Source organism: Engraulis encrasicolus, chromosome 24 (assembly GCF_034702125.1).
Source record: "Engraulis encrasicolus isolate BLACKSEA-1 chromosome 24, IST_EnEncr_1.0, whole genome shotgun sequence".
Classification (NCBI taxonomy): domain Eukaryota; kingdom Metazoa; phylum Chordata; class Actinopteri; order Clupeiformes; family Engraulidae; genus Engraulis; species Engraulis encrasicolus.
In genome coordinates, this window is record NC_085880.1 from 36,664,277 (window position 1) to 36,681,635 (window position 17,359).

Consider the following 17,359-nt stretch of genomic DNA (forward strand, 5'->3'; position numbering starts at 1 on the left):
GACGTTCCAAGTCAGCAGGCTGGCTTTACAGAATTATAATAATAAAAAACAGGACCGGTCATGCCCAGGATATTAAACATTTTGTTACTGCTGCTCACCGGGACGAGACAGCTGTTCACATAGAGAGAGAAAAGGCAGCATGCTGAGTATGAGGGGTGTGAACCCGGAGAGGAAGCGGTGGAACAAGACAAATACAGTTCAGAGGCTTTCTGGCACTGCAGGCCTGAAAATATCAGGACTCAAGAACGGTATTCATAGTATTCATTGAAGAGGGATTTACCTGCGTTTGGCCGAGGTGAAAACCTATTTGCAATGGCCGAGCTCCCTCTGAATGCTTTGGAGAAATGTTGGTTTGAAGTCAGTTTTTTTTTGTAATGCTTGGTGAAAAATTGGAAAAACTCAAATATTTTTTTGCTGTACACAAGATTCCTCGCTTTCTGCTTCTAATCCTCAGTTGAAAAGGTGTTTGTAGCACATACCTTGGGATTTTCCATGACCACTCTGAGTCTGTGACTGTCCTACAGTGAATGTTGAGAACAAGAGGTTTGTTCATGTCGGGTAGTGACTTGCCAAGATTGAGATATTTTGGAAAGCACAAGTGCAATTATAAACTGACCTTATTTATTTTAGCAAGAATATGTAGAATACTACTCACACAACACTGCATAACATGCAAACTGTGGCAAATCAGACGTAATGCAGGTATACTATAGAATACAACGCATGCATGTGCAGTTTTTTAATTGGACATTTACAGTATGTGTCTGGTTTTGCAATAAAACATATAACATGTATTTCATGCAAAACACAGACAAATTCAGAAAGAGCGATTCAACAAATCTAAACACATTTCTGAAATATCCTAATGGATATGTCAATGCAGATGTTCAGCAATTTCAGTGGAATGGTGTCGGTTTGGAGGACTACAACACTTATGGAAGATTTGTAGTGAAAGCATCCAGCAATATCCTTACGGATATAACACACAGATGACCTAGAACACCAGCTAATGGAGACAGGAGAACCATCACCAGACCACAAGCGGAGAGAGAGAGAGAGAGAGAGAGAGAGAGAGAGAGAGAGAGAGAGAGAGAGAGAGAGAGAGAGAGAGAGAGAGAGAATGTCCAAGTTGTTTCCCTCACCCCACCAACACCAAGTGAAAGCCCCTGATACTGTAATAGTCTGCACTTACTTGAACTGGCGGCTGCTAAAGAGGCATAGTAGGGGTGGATACTGTCTGGATCAGAGGGAAAAGGGAGGGATACTGCATGAAAACACAACAATAGAGGAAAACATAACTAGTAGATAGAAGGAGAGGGAGAGAGAGGGAGGGAGGGAGGGAGGTAGAATCTCTTCTGATGTTCCTCTGCTTTGAAGCCAAAGCAGTGATGCAGTGTTGTGTTTTGTATTAAAGTAAGACCATAGATTCATTGCCATGAAGCAAAGCTCATGGTCCTTTCAATAACATAAACACAAGTACAAAAGTAAACATCTCGGTAATTATCATTTTAAGTCACAAAGCAAGGTGGATTACACAGGACAGGCATGGTGAAGATTAAGAAGGTTTAAGAGTTAGAATGTAAAATGTGCACTGCTGCAGTTTGGGGGGTGTAATTAAGGGGGGATATAATCTCATGGGGCCTAATCCACGCAGTGAAATACTCAAGACAAGCTCTTCTCTGTTCATGTGATTAACCCAGTCTGACTACCAAGCCCCACCTGAGCCTCTTTTATAGTTAGGAATAGTTTAAAGGGGCACAATGTAGGATGATGTCGTTTGCGCGGTGCCCGTGGCATGCCTGTCTCAAAATCTACACAGTAATGAAAAAATGTTTAAATATACTCTGTATACTCTGTTTTTCATCAAGGAATGCCAGGACTTGATTCAAATCTGAAAACGGTATGCAAAGCGATTTTTTTCCCACGACACTCGTCAAAAGTTGCAAGTGGGGTTTTCTGACAGCGGACCGTGCAAGTGGTTGCGAGATCCATCGTTCACTTACTAATGACTCGTATAAGCATTGGCTGACCCGGGATCGTAATGAATTTAACTTTTAATCCTACCTGGAGCCCCTTTTAAAAATGTCAATACAGGAGTTTACAGCAGTCATTCATGTTCATATTCATACCGTACGTGACTACAGATGTAAAATTGGTGGCGCTACTGTGATTGACTTTGAATGGAGACGAGTGACAAAATCTCCTTCAATACAATGGCTTTGTCAAGTACATTGACTGTGTCATCACACATAGACATTTCTGAGACAGAAATCTCATTTCTAATCGAAGACCAAAAAGAGATATCTTGTGAAAATGCGTCATGACCACGGTCTTAGGTGTGTACTTGTGGATAGAGCTTGACACATTTATAACGCTGTATCTTAACAGGTTAAATGAGCATTCTCTTGCCCATTTTTCATGGCATGATGAGGTCCATTCAGATGCAACAGTGGCAGATTCTATGAGCTAAAAAAAAAACCTAAGCAAGTCTAGCACTACTGGACTGACATGTAGGGTGAGGACCGTTTTGGTGGTCTCCCCATAGAAATGGCTGGAGTCCGGTTGCTAGGGACACAGCAGCAAAATAACAGATGGTCAGGTGGTCTTGTGGAGGCAAGGGTGACCAGTCCTCAAGCGGGCCAGAAGGACGGGGGTCACAGTAACACACCACAATAACACACAGGGCAGTCAAGGATAAGCAGTTAGGGCTTCGTAATTGTAGCCCAAAGACTGCCGGTTTGACTCCCAACACGCCAGGCTGGTGGGGGGAGTAATTAACAAGTGCTGTCTCCCATCCTCCTGCATGACAGAGGTACCCTGAGCATGGTACCACCCTGCCACACTTGGGGCATCATTGGGGGCTCTCCCCTTGCAGGGGTAAGACATAAATGCAATTTCATTGTGTGCAGTGTGCACTTACAGTATGGGCTGTGGAGTGCTGTGTCACAATGACAATGGGAGTTAAAGTTTCCCAGGTGGGCTTTCACACTTTACTTTCACCACATGCACCGGGTCATAGTGCGGCGTCTCTACATGCTCCGCACGGAAGGATGCGAGTAATGACTGCAGAACACAATTAAGGAGCACTGAATGATTATGACCAGTGTGACATATGCGGGAAAGAGTGTCCCCAGTATCCGTTATGGGAACGCGTCATACCAGTGGAATTGGCGGTTTTCTCACTGGCAAAATTATTCAAAGACGTTAACTTAAGCTTGTTTACTTTGTGTTCGTCGAACATTAAATGTATATTTCACATTTTTGAAGGACAGACAAAATCAGCGTAGACCAGCCCTTTACACAGCCCCACGTTTTTCTACAATATTATGATCAGCTCAGTCCATTGTCTATATCAGTGATTTTCAACCTATGGGCCAGGGCCCACTGGTGGGCCCTGAATAAGGTATTCCAAGTGGGCCTCGAAAGAATTTTCTAAAAATTATTATTACATTTTGGTGTGTGTTGCTATTGATTTATTTGAGATTTATTTGAGTTTTATTCGTAATTGGGTCAGAGGTGGGCCCCGAACATTTGTGACAATTTTGAGTGGGCTCCAAGTTGGAAAAGGTTGGGAACCCCTGGTCAACATTAAAGATGGACCAGTGTACTGCCCCATCTAAATGATTGGCTGGTCTCAAAGAAAAAAAACACACAAACAACAAAAACAACAACAAAAATAACAACAAAAAAACAACAGCATCAACCCCTGAGAACTGTTGGCCCACTGGGAAAATGCCCGGTATGTTAGAATAACAGTTCAGCCCTGAATCCAAGACTGATGTCAGTGATATTACCCAGAGGGTTGTGCAACGCTTCAGATACGGACTGGCAGAATACACGTTTGTGAAATATCTGATAGTAAGAGTTAGAGAATGCTTTGCCAACACCTCTAACCACTAGGAGCACATTTTACAAAACTGGAAAATGTTTATAGAGATGCCGATTGAGAACACGATTCGGAGTGCACAGTCATTCTGAAGCAGGTTGAGACCCTTCCAATTGAACTAAATAACGTAAAGTAGGAATCATGAAAAAATCATTTGGAAACTGTGGGGAAACTGTATTCCAGACAAGTCAGTAGACTGAGGTCTACTACATTCCAGACAACTCAGAAAATAGCCTAAAATACTAAACACAGTAAATACCAAATGCATCTTTTAAGCAACTACTGTAAAGGGAATGTCAGACTCGGTCACCACACATAAGGACAAAAGTAGACCATCTAGCCTACCTGCTTATCTGACATGTTCTCTAAAGCTGGGCTTACACTGTGCGACTTTTGCCCCGATTTTGCCCCGATTTGGCACTCGCACGACTTTTTGAGAGTCGGGCCGATTTCTTGCTCAATCGCAGGTCAATCGTGAGTCTCGCATCGTGCAGTGTACATGGGGTAACGACAAGCGATTTCGCCTCACGATAGTGCAATTGCAGGGTCGCAAGAAAATCAAAACGGTTTGAAATTCTGGTCGTGGCTCGTGCGTAAATCGCACAGTTAAAGCAGTGCTACGACCCGATTTGACACTTCACATGCACAAATTAATAGGGCCGTGCGATTCGCTGTTGAGCGCGACCTCATCTCCACCTGAGGTGCGCATGTTCCCTCCTCTGCAGACCGGGGAAACATGCCTGTCGCGTCGTACGGTGGAAGCATTTCGCTCGCATCCGACTGTCGGCTTGTGTAGTGTGAGGACGTGAGTCGTGAGCTGTGAACTTTTAAACAGTGAAATTCCATCGTGCAGTGTGAGCAGAAGCTTAAGACCCACGAGTGAAAATATCGCACAGTGTATGCCCGGCTTTACGATGCCATGCAGACAAGATGAACGCCATGCAACCTACCCGCATCTCTGACTTTATGCACAGCGGGCCGTGGTTTGGCTGTGGTGGTGGTGGTGGTGGTGGTGGTTGATGTGGTCGTGGGGGCGGTAGTAGTGGTGGTGGCCATTGGTGTGGTCGGAGGCATGGTCTCAGCAACAACGGTGGTAGTTGGCTCCACGTCAGCTGTCGTGGCTGGTTCAGCCACCGTTGTCGCTGGCAACGCGGAAGAGGCCTGCGCTGCTTTGGCTTCCTTCTGGACTGTGGCGGGACAGATAAGATCAGTGTTGCCAGATGGAAAATGCTGAATTATCGTGCCAAAACTTCAAAATTATCGTTTTTTGGGTAGCCTGGGAGTACCCATGCTGCCTTGCGCGTTCTTTGTGATGTAGTCTGGCGTTTGCCGCCAGACAAGTTTTTGGGGGCTTTTTGGGAGGAAATTATCGTGTAAGACCCAAATTGTTGTTTCAAGGCAACAAAATGAATTGAATGAGAACTCTGAAATTATCGTACATCATGGTTTTTTTGATCGTACACAGGTCAAAATGGACAAAATTATTATACAAATACGATAATTATCTTACATCTGGCAACAATGGATAAGATGGAGGAAAAACACGACAACACTGACAATGACTGCAGTCTTTCTCCTTTAAGAGGATTCAGGGGAGTCCCCAGATATAATTTTCAAACCGTGTCTCGCTTACCGGTTTTCACTGTTGTGGGTTTGGATGGGCCGTAGTCCAAACTGGTGGGGTATATCACACCCTTCTTAGGCTTGCCCACTGGTAACAAACAAGAACACGAATAATGTCTTACTGTACTGCATAGCTGCCTGTTGTTTAAATTAAAATGAGTTTTTCAAAGGTTATTCAGCCAATTGAGTTTCGTGCTTTAACAAAAAACTGTTAACAATTCAGAACAAATAGCGAAAACTAGCAAAACAAATGGACTTGATAAAACATCAGAACACTTGATGGATATTCAAAGAATGTTTGTAGGGCTTGCATGTTCTCATGTTTGGTCATATTTGAGCTATTAGAAGCCATGATTTGTACTGGCAAGCAATCTCAAGATAAGAATCCTTCAAAAACATGCTTCATAGTCATGGCTAGACCAACACTTTGGCATACAAAATTCATTGGGTTGCGCTATCGTACAATTGTAAGTGTGCGAGCCTCCACAATAATACTGTCACATCACCAACATTTTGTTGCCTGAAAGGGTGATTGAGTACTTCTACAAAAAACTCTCTCCCCCTTTCTTTGACACACACTGACACCAGTTTCTCAAACTCGCTGCTGAGAAACTTGGCTGCCATGCCTGCCCTACATGACTTTCGTGAGTTCCAATATTTCAGTGGTCTGGCAGTCATTCAATCTCAATAGTTTAAAGAAACTCCCGCACACTGACCATTTCGCTGTTCTTTCTTTAATTAACGACGTGCTGTTAAAGAAAGAACAGCGTTAATAAAAGAAAGAACAGCGAAATGGTCAGTGTGCAGGAGTTTCTTTAAACTATTGCTGAGTGATCCATGGTGCCATCTCCGACGCACCTGCCAGCTGAGGTGTGCAAAATAAGCCGAAGTTTAACGTAGTCATTCAATCTCAAAAAAAAAAAGTACTCTGTCTCTATGATTTGGATTCCCTTACCGGCAACAGTGAAGGATTCCCTCCAGTTGGGAAGAGACAGAGAGCGAATGCCATTGGCCAGGCTTCCTTTGTAAGACGCCTGCCCAGCCATCTTCCTCACAATCACCTTGCCTCCGCCATTAGTAATGACACCACTGACAAAGACAGACACACACGCACGCATGCACACACACACACACACACACACACGCACGCACGCACGCACGCACGCACGTGCGCACACACACACACACACACACACACACACACACACACACACACACACACACACACACACAAACACACACACACACAATGATGCAAAACTCCCAAAGTAGAGGATATACACACACACGATCCCACTCTGAAGTGAAAAACTGATTATCGCCTCATTTCCACTGGTGGTTTTCTGGTAGGCCTACAGGTCGACACATCGCGACTTGGCCACCACTTTTTGTTTTCCGATTGGGCACGTCATAGCTCAATCAAAGAGCTACCTGTAAAAGTGGTGGCTGAGTCGCGCTGTGTTGAGCTGTAGGCCTACCAGAAAACTGGCAGTGGAAAAGAGGCATACAGCTCCAGGCCTTTTTATTAGAATACCATGAAAAAGTTGATTTATTTCCATAATTCCATCAATAATGTTAAACTGTCATGGATTGTAGATTCATGGCCCAGTTTTTTAACTATTCCAATCATTATTTTTTTTCTTTTTATATACGTTGGCCTTCCAGCTCAAAAAACCCATGAATTGGGGAATTCGCATTATTAGAATATTGTTATAAAATCTCATTTTTTTTTCATCAAAATTCGGGTCACATTAAATCATTTGAAATTTGGTACTTTCTACATAACATGCAATGGTCAATACTTGGTTAGGACATTCTCTGTCTTCATAATGGCCATGATGCGTTTAACATTGAAGTCAATGGCAAAAACAGTGCATGGGAGTTATGGAAGCCCAGATATCCTTGATGCTTTGCTGTCAGCTGTTCTTGTTTGTTGACCTGGTTCCCCACACTTCCCTCTTCAATATACCCGAAGATTTCCATGCCACGCTTTGGTGTTAACTCACCAGTTTAATTCTAACTCAACAGAAATTAAACCCCATTCATTTTCAATGGGGTTTCATTTCTGGTTATTTAGAATTAAACTGGTGAGTAAGCGCCAAAACTTGGCATGGAAATCTACAGGGTATATTGAAGAGTGAAGTGTGGGGTATCAGGTCAGCAAACAAGAACAGCTGACAGCAAAGCATCAAGGATATCTGGGCTTCCATAACTCCCATGCACTGTTTTTGCCATTGACTTCAATGTTAAACGCATCATGGCCATTATGAAGACAGAGAATGTCCTAACCAAGTATTGACCATTGCATATTATGTAGAAAGTACCAAATTTCAACTGATTTAATGTGACCCGAATTTTGATGAAGAAAAATGTGATTTTATAACAATATTCTAATAATGCGAATTCCCCAATTCATGGGTTTTTTGAGCTGGAAGGCCAACGTATATAAAAAGAAAAAAAATAATGATTGGAATAGTTAAAAAACTGGGCCATGAATCTACAATCCATGACAGTTTAACATTATTGATGAAATTATGGAAATAAATCAACTTTTTCATGGTATTCTAATAAAAAGGCCTGGAGCTGTATGTCATGAGAACAGTACCCGTAATAATTACCTGTGGATAGCAGCGTTGCATATGTCATGAGAACAGTACCCGTAATAATTACCTGTGGATAGCAGCGTTGCAGATGCTGGAAATGGAGGCAAACACCCCCGTGCCGTACACCCTCTGCTTAGTCTCCTTGCAGTTGGCGGGACATTTGGCAATGAACTCTGGGAGGTTGATCTTACCTGCACGTACATCGCATTCGATCGCAGGTACCACTGTGGAGTAAGGCAACACATTAAGCTTTGAGTTACTTATTAACAGGCATCTCTGAGTAAAGCCTTAAAGGTGCATGTCATATTTTTAGTTTATTTCCAGAATTCATGCTGCCCCTTCACAAATGTTACCCTTTTCACGATTACCTATCACCACCATCAAATTCTAAGTATTGATTATGACTGGGAAAATTGCTCTTTTCATACAGTACATGAAGAGGGGGATCTTCTCTATTGTCCACCATTTTGAATTTCCAGAAATAGACAGTTTTAGCTGCAAAACGTTCTGTACTTTAATCATACTATATTAGTTTATTTTTTTTTTTTAGCAAATATTCATGAAAAGATCAAATATGGTAAAAGGCAGCACAGTTTCAATAAGCAGCATAGTCGCAATACCTATTCTGGCCACCATCCTACACAGTGCACCTTTACGTAATGGAGCTTGCTGATGGAACATACAGCAGGCCATTTACCTTGTTTGTCCTTCTTTTTGTTCTTCTGACCGTTGGGTTTTGCCAGGTTACCGCATATGAGTAGAATGGCTGTGTGTGAGGGAGATGAGAAATGATTTGAGACTCAGAAGTATTGCATCATGGTTATTGAACAATTGAAGACTTTCGTTGCAAAACGATGTATGTCATTTTTTTTACTTTTGCATTTTATTATTGGAAAAATGACTGTTCAAACGGCCTCTCATCTATGTGTGAATTGTTGACATTCAAATATTTTGAGAACATACTTTTTAAACCTGTAAAAATGCACAAACCTATATAAAATGCAATACAGAATATAAAAAAGTCAATTTCCCAAACTGTTCCAAAATGGATATATGTAATTTTGCAAAAAAAGCTCTTGTCCCTAAGACATTAAAGTAACAAAAAAATGATATATAATATAAAAAATAAATATCTAGCTTAGTGTCTATAAAAAGAAGAAATACCATGCAATTTGCATAATGCTGTCAGAATTGGGAATGAACCAGAACTTCACAAACTCCAGTACCCATTAAAACACTTTATTTGTATACCGTAAAAGCCTACCGACACAGACGGTTGTTAGCAGTGCTTTGTGCATTTCTGTTCGCAGGAAAAGATCACTAGTTTGTGAGGGGTCTTCTGGTCTTGTCACTCAACCCTGCAAGAGAAAGACCAAATTATCATCTTGATGTTAAGGGCCCTATGGCTGTAGGCTGTGGAACACACAGTACAGAAGGGATGAATTTTCTAAATCTTCAGTGAAAAAAAAACTTTGAAATGCGGGAACGTGTGTGTGTATGTTTGTGTGTGTGTGTGTGTGTGTGTGTGTGTGTGTGTGCAAGTGGTTCTTCATTGCATTTGAGTGAGGCTAAAAAGCTGAAGTGCCGTTTCGTTTTTGCTTTGAAGGGAAGACACAACCAGAGCCCGAAGTGGACTGTATGGAGCAGTCTCCAGGCAGGGACACAGGCCCTGGTGCCTCTTCTGAACTAATTCACATTGATGACTACGTCATCAGTTTATCTGAGCACAAATAGAACAGTCTGCATAGCCTTCTATAAGCAAATCTCGAAAGTGTCACATTCTTATGTGTTCCTTTGAGGACGGGTGCTTTATCTTGTTAAGTAATGCTTCTCATCGGAGACGCTACAGCCCCCCAAGGGCGTTGAGAAGCCCTAGGGGGGCGTTGATAAGCATACAGCTGAGTGGAGGCGGGGCTTAGTTCCCATTGGCATTGGTATGCTTACGATGAGGTCAAGGGGGCGTTGGTATGCTTATGACGAGGTCAAGGGGGCGTTTGTTCAAAAAAGGTTGAGAACCACTGTTGTAAACAGACACCTTTGACACTAATCCCCACCTATTGAGTTACTGTGCTTAACTGCACACAAATAATTACGTTATTATATCTTTATTGACCACAAGAGGCAAACATTCAACAAAGGACAGGGAGGAATAAGTGCAACCTTGGATTCAATACGAGCTGTTGTGGTGTTGCAGCAATGCTCAATTGGCACTAAGGGGCCTAATACGTGTCAAGAAAAAATAGATGGGTTTTCTTTAGGGGTGGGCGATATGGCAAAAATGTTGTATCACGATTTTTTAACATGAAATCTCGATTTCGATCACAATCTTCCATCCAAAAAATAAAAACAATAAAAAACAACTTTCATATACTTGCAATTTGTAATTTGCAGTCAATAAAATGTTAACACACTGATGATACTCTCATAAAGTGTACAATTGGAATACAATAATGTAAAGAATAAAGTGAAGACAACAACACAAGTGAGAAAACGTCACTCTGATACTGATAATAAACATCCTCACTGCAAGACGATCTATATGATTTCTCCACTTTGGCAGATTCGAGACGATCTTTTACTCAATATCACGATTCACGATTTAATATCGTCATATTGCCCACCCCTAGTTTTATTTGTTTATCAACATGGTGTGAGGGACAAGACACTGACAGCCAACCACATGAGCAAATTTTTTGACCGACAGCGGTTTCCAACAATCAGAGGTTGAGTTGTGCGCAGCTAGTTTCGCGCAGTCAGGAGAAAATAAAAATTACCCATGTATACCCCACAACATTATATCACCAGCCTGAGGGTCAAAGACGTCCAAAAAGGAACTGTTATTCAGTGTAACGGATACCTTCTGCTGACTGTAACTGTAAGAAACATGACTCTTTTTATTTTTATTTTTTCCAGTGAATTCATGAAAGCCTTGGCTGTCATCCATTCACTTGAAACAATTTACAGTTACAGTCAGCAGAAGGTATCCGTTACACTGAATAACAGTTCCTTTTTGGACGTCTTTGACCCCTGAGCAGTTGAAGGCAGGATGGATCCATGTCTGACCCTGACATCCTACCAAATTGTAGCCTCAGAGTCCTGTTATTAGCTGACAAGAGTGGCAGCCGGAGTGGTCTTCTACCATAGGTACTGTAGGTTTGCATCCCCCCTTTTGGGCTCCCTAATAGAGGTTTTTACTGCAGACAAATGAGTGGAGTGCAGCAGCAGTAACATTGTTAAGAAATAAAGAATGAAGAAAAAAATGCACCACCACTTTAAAACTCATTCCGGTGCCCTTGTCTTCTACCGCTGCAACCCATCTGCCTGAATAGTCAACGCACGGTACATTCAGAGATGCAATTCTGCATACCGCAGTCGTAAAGAGTTATTTGAGTTACAGTTGCCTTTCTATCAGCTCAAGCCAGTCTGGTCATCCTCCTCTGACCTCTGGCATCAACACGACATTCTTGTCCACACAACAGCAGCTCGCTGGATATTTTCTCTTTTGCGGACCATTCTGACCATTCACACTAGATGTGGTTGTGCTGTGCATGAATCCCAGTAGATCAGCAGTTTCTGAAACACTCAGGCCAGTCCTACTGGCACCAACAGCCATGCCACGTTCAAAGTCACTTAAAGTGAAAGTGAAAGCCCATTTGGGAAACTCCAACTCCCATTGTCATTGTGACACAGCACTCCACAGCACACAACTGAACACTGCACACAATGAAAATGCATTTATGCCTCACCCGTGCAAGAGGGCAGCCCTCAATGGCACCCCAAGCAATGCGGTGGAACGGTACCATGCTCAGGGTACCTCAGTTATAGAGGAGGATGGGGGAGAGCACTGGTTAATTACTCCCCCCACCAACCTGGCGGGTCGGGAGTCGAACCGGCAGCCTTTGGGCTAACAAGTCTGAGGCCCTAACCGCTTACCCATGACTTCCCATTCGATCACCTTCATTACCCATTTTGATGCTCACTGAAAAAACCTACCATAGTGCTACACCACTATGAGAGTGCACACTTTGACCAAAGCGTCTTACAAGTGTGGCTGAAAAGGTATAGGGCACAGCACTGTTACGCCTGGGACCCGGGTTCGATTCCCAATCCTCCCCAACCTCTCTCTCTCTCTCTCAGTCATTTTCTGTCCCACTCTTCACTGTCCTCTCCAAATAAAGTCGAAAAAGCCACAAAATATATATTTTTAAACATGTAGTTACAACCCTTTACCTTTCTAGGGCAGCATAGCTCTAACAAAGTATTCTGGGGCTACACAAAAAAAACAAAAACAAATTGCTAGTACGATTGCTGGTACGCTCTCACAACATTCTGAAAACAGATGTGGTATTCAACGTGTTGTGTGCACAGCTATGTGTATACCCTAACTTGTGGCAATTCTCACTGCCTCCCAAAATATGTCCAATGGTGGCACAGGGACCAATTAGCAATATTTTGGGAGGCAGTGAGCACTGCCACAAATTTGGACCATGGGATTCCACTGAACACCACTAACCACTAGGTGAGTATCAGATATCTTTAAAAATGTTTGGCACATTTTTAAGGACAGGAGTGAGAATTCTCACATAGTGGCCATCTGAAGCAAGGGTGTCGATCATTCTAGGGCATTGCAGAAAACTAAGTGTATTGGAGAAAACTCAGTGCTAAATACTTAAATTATCCTTGAGCCTCTTTATAGCTACGGTGACCAGCTTGACAACAAATGCCCCTACATCTTGACTGCTCTGTCCCTCTGAGAGAAATGACACATTGATGCACGCATAGATACTGTGACAGTTGTAGAAAAAGAAGAAGAAAGCATTGCAATTCTGAATTAAAGCTCTTTTGGCTTATTTGTTGTATGCTTTGTGTTATACCAATCAGGAACTGAACTCGGGTCGCTGGATAACAAGGTGAATTAGGTACCCATCTATTGACTGGACTGAAATGATTGGATTGGAATAATTGAATGCAGATGTAACAAAAAAGTCCAGGATTTATGATGAAAATATTCAAACTCTGAGAAGAGCCAGACAAAAGCTCCGCTGCTGAGACAATCCAAAAGACACAGGGCAACAGTCTGAAAGCAAAAATTCAAGACACATCCAAGAGACAATCAAAACAATCCACGGGCAAAATGTCTTCAATTCAATGAACTGTAGTATAAATCCACAAGTAAATCCAAATAATCCACAGGCAAAACATTCCAAAAACAGAGTCCAAAGTAGAAATCCACCACAGCAAATCCAAATAATCCACAAAAGTTAAAAGTCTTCAGTGCAGAGTCCAACACAAAAATCCACAAAAAAAGTCATCACAAAAATCACAACAATCACTGACCAAAGCAGATTCACAAAGACTCTGTGTTGCAGTTAGAAAAGGCTTGGTTTAAATCAGGGATGGGCAACTTTTATGATGAGGTTTTTTCATCGTCACCATCGGAGGGCCATATGACCACAGATCTGACTCCAATTGGCAGAGTTGGAGGTGCTGTGGGTTGCTCACTGACTGACTGCCCATATTGTTTGGAAGGAATATAATGCTCTATACTCACTACTCTGCTGGCCAACAGTATAATGATTGATTACAGATTGATTCAATAGTCATTTAAAGAAATATATATGGTCATTATTTTTAGGCCTATTTAGGCCTACTGTTTTATCTATTCTACGGGCTGCATTGAGTGAGGAGGCAGGCCGCATGTGGCCCACAGGCCTCCAGTTGCCCATCCAAGGCTTAAATCCAGTCCTTGGAGCAATGTGGGGTTAGGTACGTTGCTCAAGGGCACTTCAGCCATGGTGTGAAGTAGGGAGTGGAGGGGTGGGATTCAAACCGGCAACCCTCTGATCTTAAGTTCATCTCCTTCACCATTAGGCCAAGGCTTCCCATAATGATAGGCGGAGAGCTAGAGTTCATGGGTTTTTGGACTCAAGAGCTAGAGTACATGGGTGTTCGCAGCTTGAATCATCATGTTTTGGAAAAGTTCCCCACTCGGCCACCTCAGTGAGGTTCAAACTTAGTGAAGTTCGGCACACAGCAAGGCTACTTGAAAAACAAAATCAGAATTCCCAAAGGAAGCAATGTGACGGGACAGTACTTTTCTCAGGGCACCTCAGAGATGGACGAGGATGGTGAAGAATGCATGGTTTAATCCGAACTGGCGTTGTTGGGAGTCGAAGTGGCTACCCATATGCTCCCCAATATACTACATGAATGTATTTGTGTGTGTGTGTGTCAGTTTACATTCAGACTAGTTCTTGAGGAGCCTGAAAATATACAGTACATGGATTTCACAAGCTTACAAACAGTCGGCTGCGCGCACAGACAAAAAGTCTAAAATGTTACGCGGCTAGGTGTGTAGCATTGGAAGCCCCATTGGAGCTATGCACAGTGTAAGGGGAAGAGTACAGAAACCATGGAAACTGCTACAACATCCAGCCGGCTACAAAACAGGTTCTGTGCACTGCTCCAATGGGACTTGCCATGTTTAACACCTCAACACTTTTTTCCGAATTTTGGGATCCTTGTTTGCGCATGCAGCCAAGTAGAAACCCATGTATACTCTGCCATTTTTTTTTACCTTCAATGGGTAAATCCACCCGAACTGTATACATCTGCACACAAATATTCTGTAAATGCTGTCAGGTGTTAGACACCCATGAGAAAGGGTTGATATTTTTATGTGAAGTTTTATCCTTTCCAAACCACACAAAGTTTTATAGGGAGCGGGTGTCAATTTTGTTCAGCCTTTGATTTTAGGCCATAACACAACAGCTGTACAATGCAGAAGGCTAAAATTGGCATGCAGGTACATGAATGGGTACTTACTATGCAGTTAAACTGTCATGTTTGGTCTAGATGATATTCACAGCAGTCCCTCAAAAAGTGACAGACATTTTATTGTTATAGTGTGCTGTGCTCTGTTAAAGGGATACTGTGGTGTAAAATCAAAATCGTAAAATTAAAAGGAAATGGCAAGTCATGGGTAAGCAGTTAGGGCGTCAGACTTGTAGCCCAAATGTTGCCGGTTCGACTCTGGACCCGCCAGGCTAGTGGGGGGAGTAATTAACCAGTCCTCTCCCCCATCCTCCTCCATGGCTGAGGTACCCTGAGCATGGTACCGTCCTGTCACACAGCTCCCATTCGGGTGCCATTCGGGGCTGCCCCCTTGCATGGGTGAGGCATAAATGCAATTTAGCTGTGTGCAGTGTGCACTTGTGTGCTGTGGACTGCTGTGTCACAACGACAAAGATAGTTGGAGTTTCCAGTTGGGCTTTCACCCTGGGCTAGCCTGGAGCATTCCAAACTAGACCCTTTTAAAAGTTTTGGTAACGCTTTATTTTAAATGGCCTTTAATTACAGTGTACTTAAGTGTACATTAAGTACAGTGGAGTAGCTGGTGCAATAACATGTAAGTACAGCTGTAGTACATGTTATTACACCGTACTCACAATGTGCTGTAGTACATGTTATTACACCGTACTCACAATGTGCTAATCAAGTAGGTAGCAGGCTTCACTCAGGTTTCTTGATAACTTTTAAGAGTGCTGTCCCAAATAAATACTTAGAATCAAAGAAAAGGGGGGCGCACCTTGCATACATTTTTTCTTCTTTATTTTTGTGCACAGACGCATTTCGGCGTGTGCCGTCCTTGCACACTGAGGAAGGCACACGCCGAAACGCGTCTGTGCACAAAAATAAAGAAGAAAAAATTGATGCAAGGTGCGCCCCCCTTTTCTTTGATTACACTGTACTCACAATGTGCTATAGTACATGTTATTACACCGTACTCACAATGTGCATTTTTGTGTATCTACTATCTATATACCAAGGGTGCCTTGGGGGCTCAGCCCTTTGCCTCCCTAGAAGAATTCATCACTTTGGCAAAATATTATGAGAAAAACACTTCATAGTACATTATGAGCATTATGGTATGTAGATATACACAATATGTTATGTAATAACATGACTACAGTTGTAGTTACATGCTATTACACCAGTTATTCCACTGCACCCAATGAGTAGTTTTTTGGTGTAAAACGCTGTGAATGGTTGTGAATGGGGCATTCAGGAAGTATCAAAGATATTGTCGTTTCTGCAACCCTAAAAACTCCGAAAAAAAACCTCCCCACTTCACCAGCAGACTAAGACTAGACAGAAAGACTAAGCATCCAAACTGAGGTAAAGATAAGTTTGTAGGTCTACACACCTTTTACTGGGCCCAATATTAGAAGCTGCATGTTACATGTGTGCGCTACACAGGTCTATAGGCCCCATTTTCTATTCTAAATCTCTTACCTCTCCTAGACCTTTACCAGTTTCCTTATAAGTGAAGTGAAAGGCCACCTGGGAAACCCCAACTCCCATAGTCACTGTGACACAGCACTCCACAGCACACAAGTGTTCACTGCACACTGAACACAACGAAACTGCATTAATGCCTCACCCCTGCAAGGGAGCAGACAAGAATGATACAAGGGGAGCGGGATGGTACCCTGCTCAGGGTACCTCAGTCATGGAGGTAAACAGGGGAGAGCACTGGTTAATTACTCCCCCCACCAACCTGGCAGGCTGGGAATCGAACCAGCAACCTTTGGGATACAAGTCTGATGCCCTAACCGCTTACCCATGACTTACGAGGTCAAGAGGGGGGTGCAGGTCAGGATGCTAATATCTTCTCTATAAACACCTGCATGTAAGCCTGCTCTTAATGGATTTTTTAATACCATCCATCCAACCCCACCTTCATCCAAACATTATGGAAGAACTTATTGATCCAAGCTTGACGGTTAGCTACTTGATTTCCTCACACAGAGCGAGCGTAATAAATAACAAAAGCGTTTGTGGCGTTTAGGGTGTCAGAGATGCAAGTAGTACGGTATCTGGGCACCTTGATTGGTGACGGCCAGCGCAAACATCTTCTATTAGAGCAAGATGTTTCAAGACCGTGCATTTCCTGGATCCATTTGATGTAAGGTGAACGCCCCTTTAGGAGACCTTCAGTTAGGAGACCTTCGGAGTCTTATGGTTGAGAATGAATGGAGCACCCTTGGCTCTGTAGATGACGGTAGCACACATCTCATGCAAGCCGTCACCAAATGCCACAGAAAGACAAGAAGAAGTAGGGGACAACACCACCTTAGGAGACCGAACTTGAGCACACTCCTTTGCATTGGGTGGGCGGAGCTTGGATTATCTTACTCTAACAGAAGATGTTTGGCCAGAGACATGGAATTCAAAGTTGTCAGAA

The 17,359-nt window shown here is 42.8% G+C and overlaps 1 protein-coding gene across 3 annotated transcripts in view; it reads right to left on the reverse strand.

The window, feature by feature from the left end:
• Positions 1-17,359, reverse strand: part of vit (vitrin) — a 45,229-nt gene that overhangs the window by 24,671 nt on the left and 3,199 nt on the right. Inside the window, exons 2-10 of one of the 3 annotated variants that reach the window (XM_063192319.1) lie at positions 9,377-9,470; positions 8,810-8,878; positions 8,180-8,336; positions 6,465-6,598; positions 5,520-5,597; positions 4,837-5,073; positions 1,193-1,237; positions 480-518; positions 281-334 (exon numbers count right to left, since the gene is read on the reverse strand). In XM_063192319.1, the coding sequence (XP_063048389.1) occupies positions 281-334; positions 480-518; positions 1,193-1,237; positions 4,837-5,073; positions 5,520-5,597; positions 6,465-6,598; positions 8,180-8,336; positions 8,810-8,878; positions 9,377-9,410 (847 nt within the window). In that variant the 5' untranslated portion in view covers positions 9,411-9,470. The remainder of the gene's footprint in view (positions 1-280; positions 335-479; positions 519-1,192; positions 1,238-4,836; positions 5,074-5,519; positions 5,598-6,464; positions 6,599-8,179; positions 8,337-8,809; positions 8,879-9,376; positions 9,471-17,359) is intronic. The other 2 variants (XM_063192320.1, XM_063192321.1) reach the window with 2 other exon arrangements.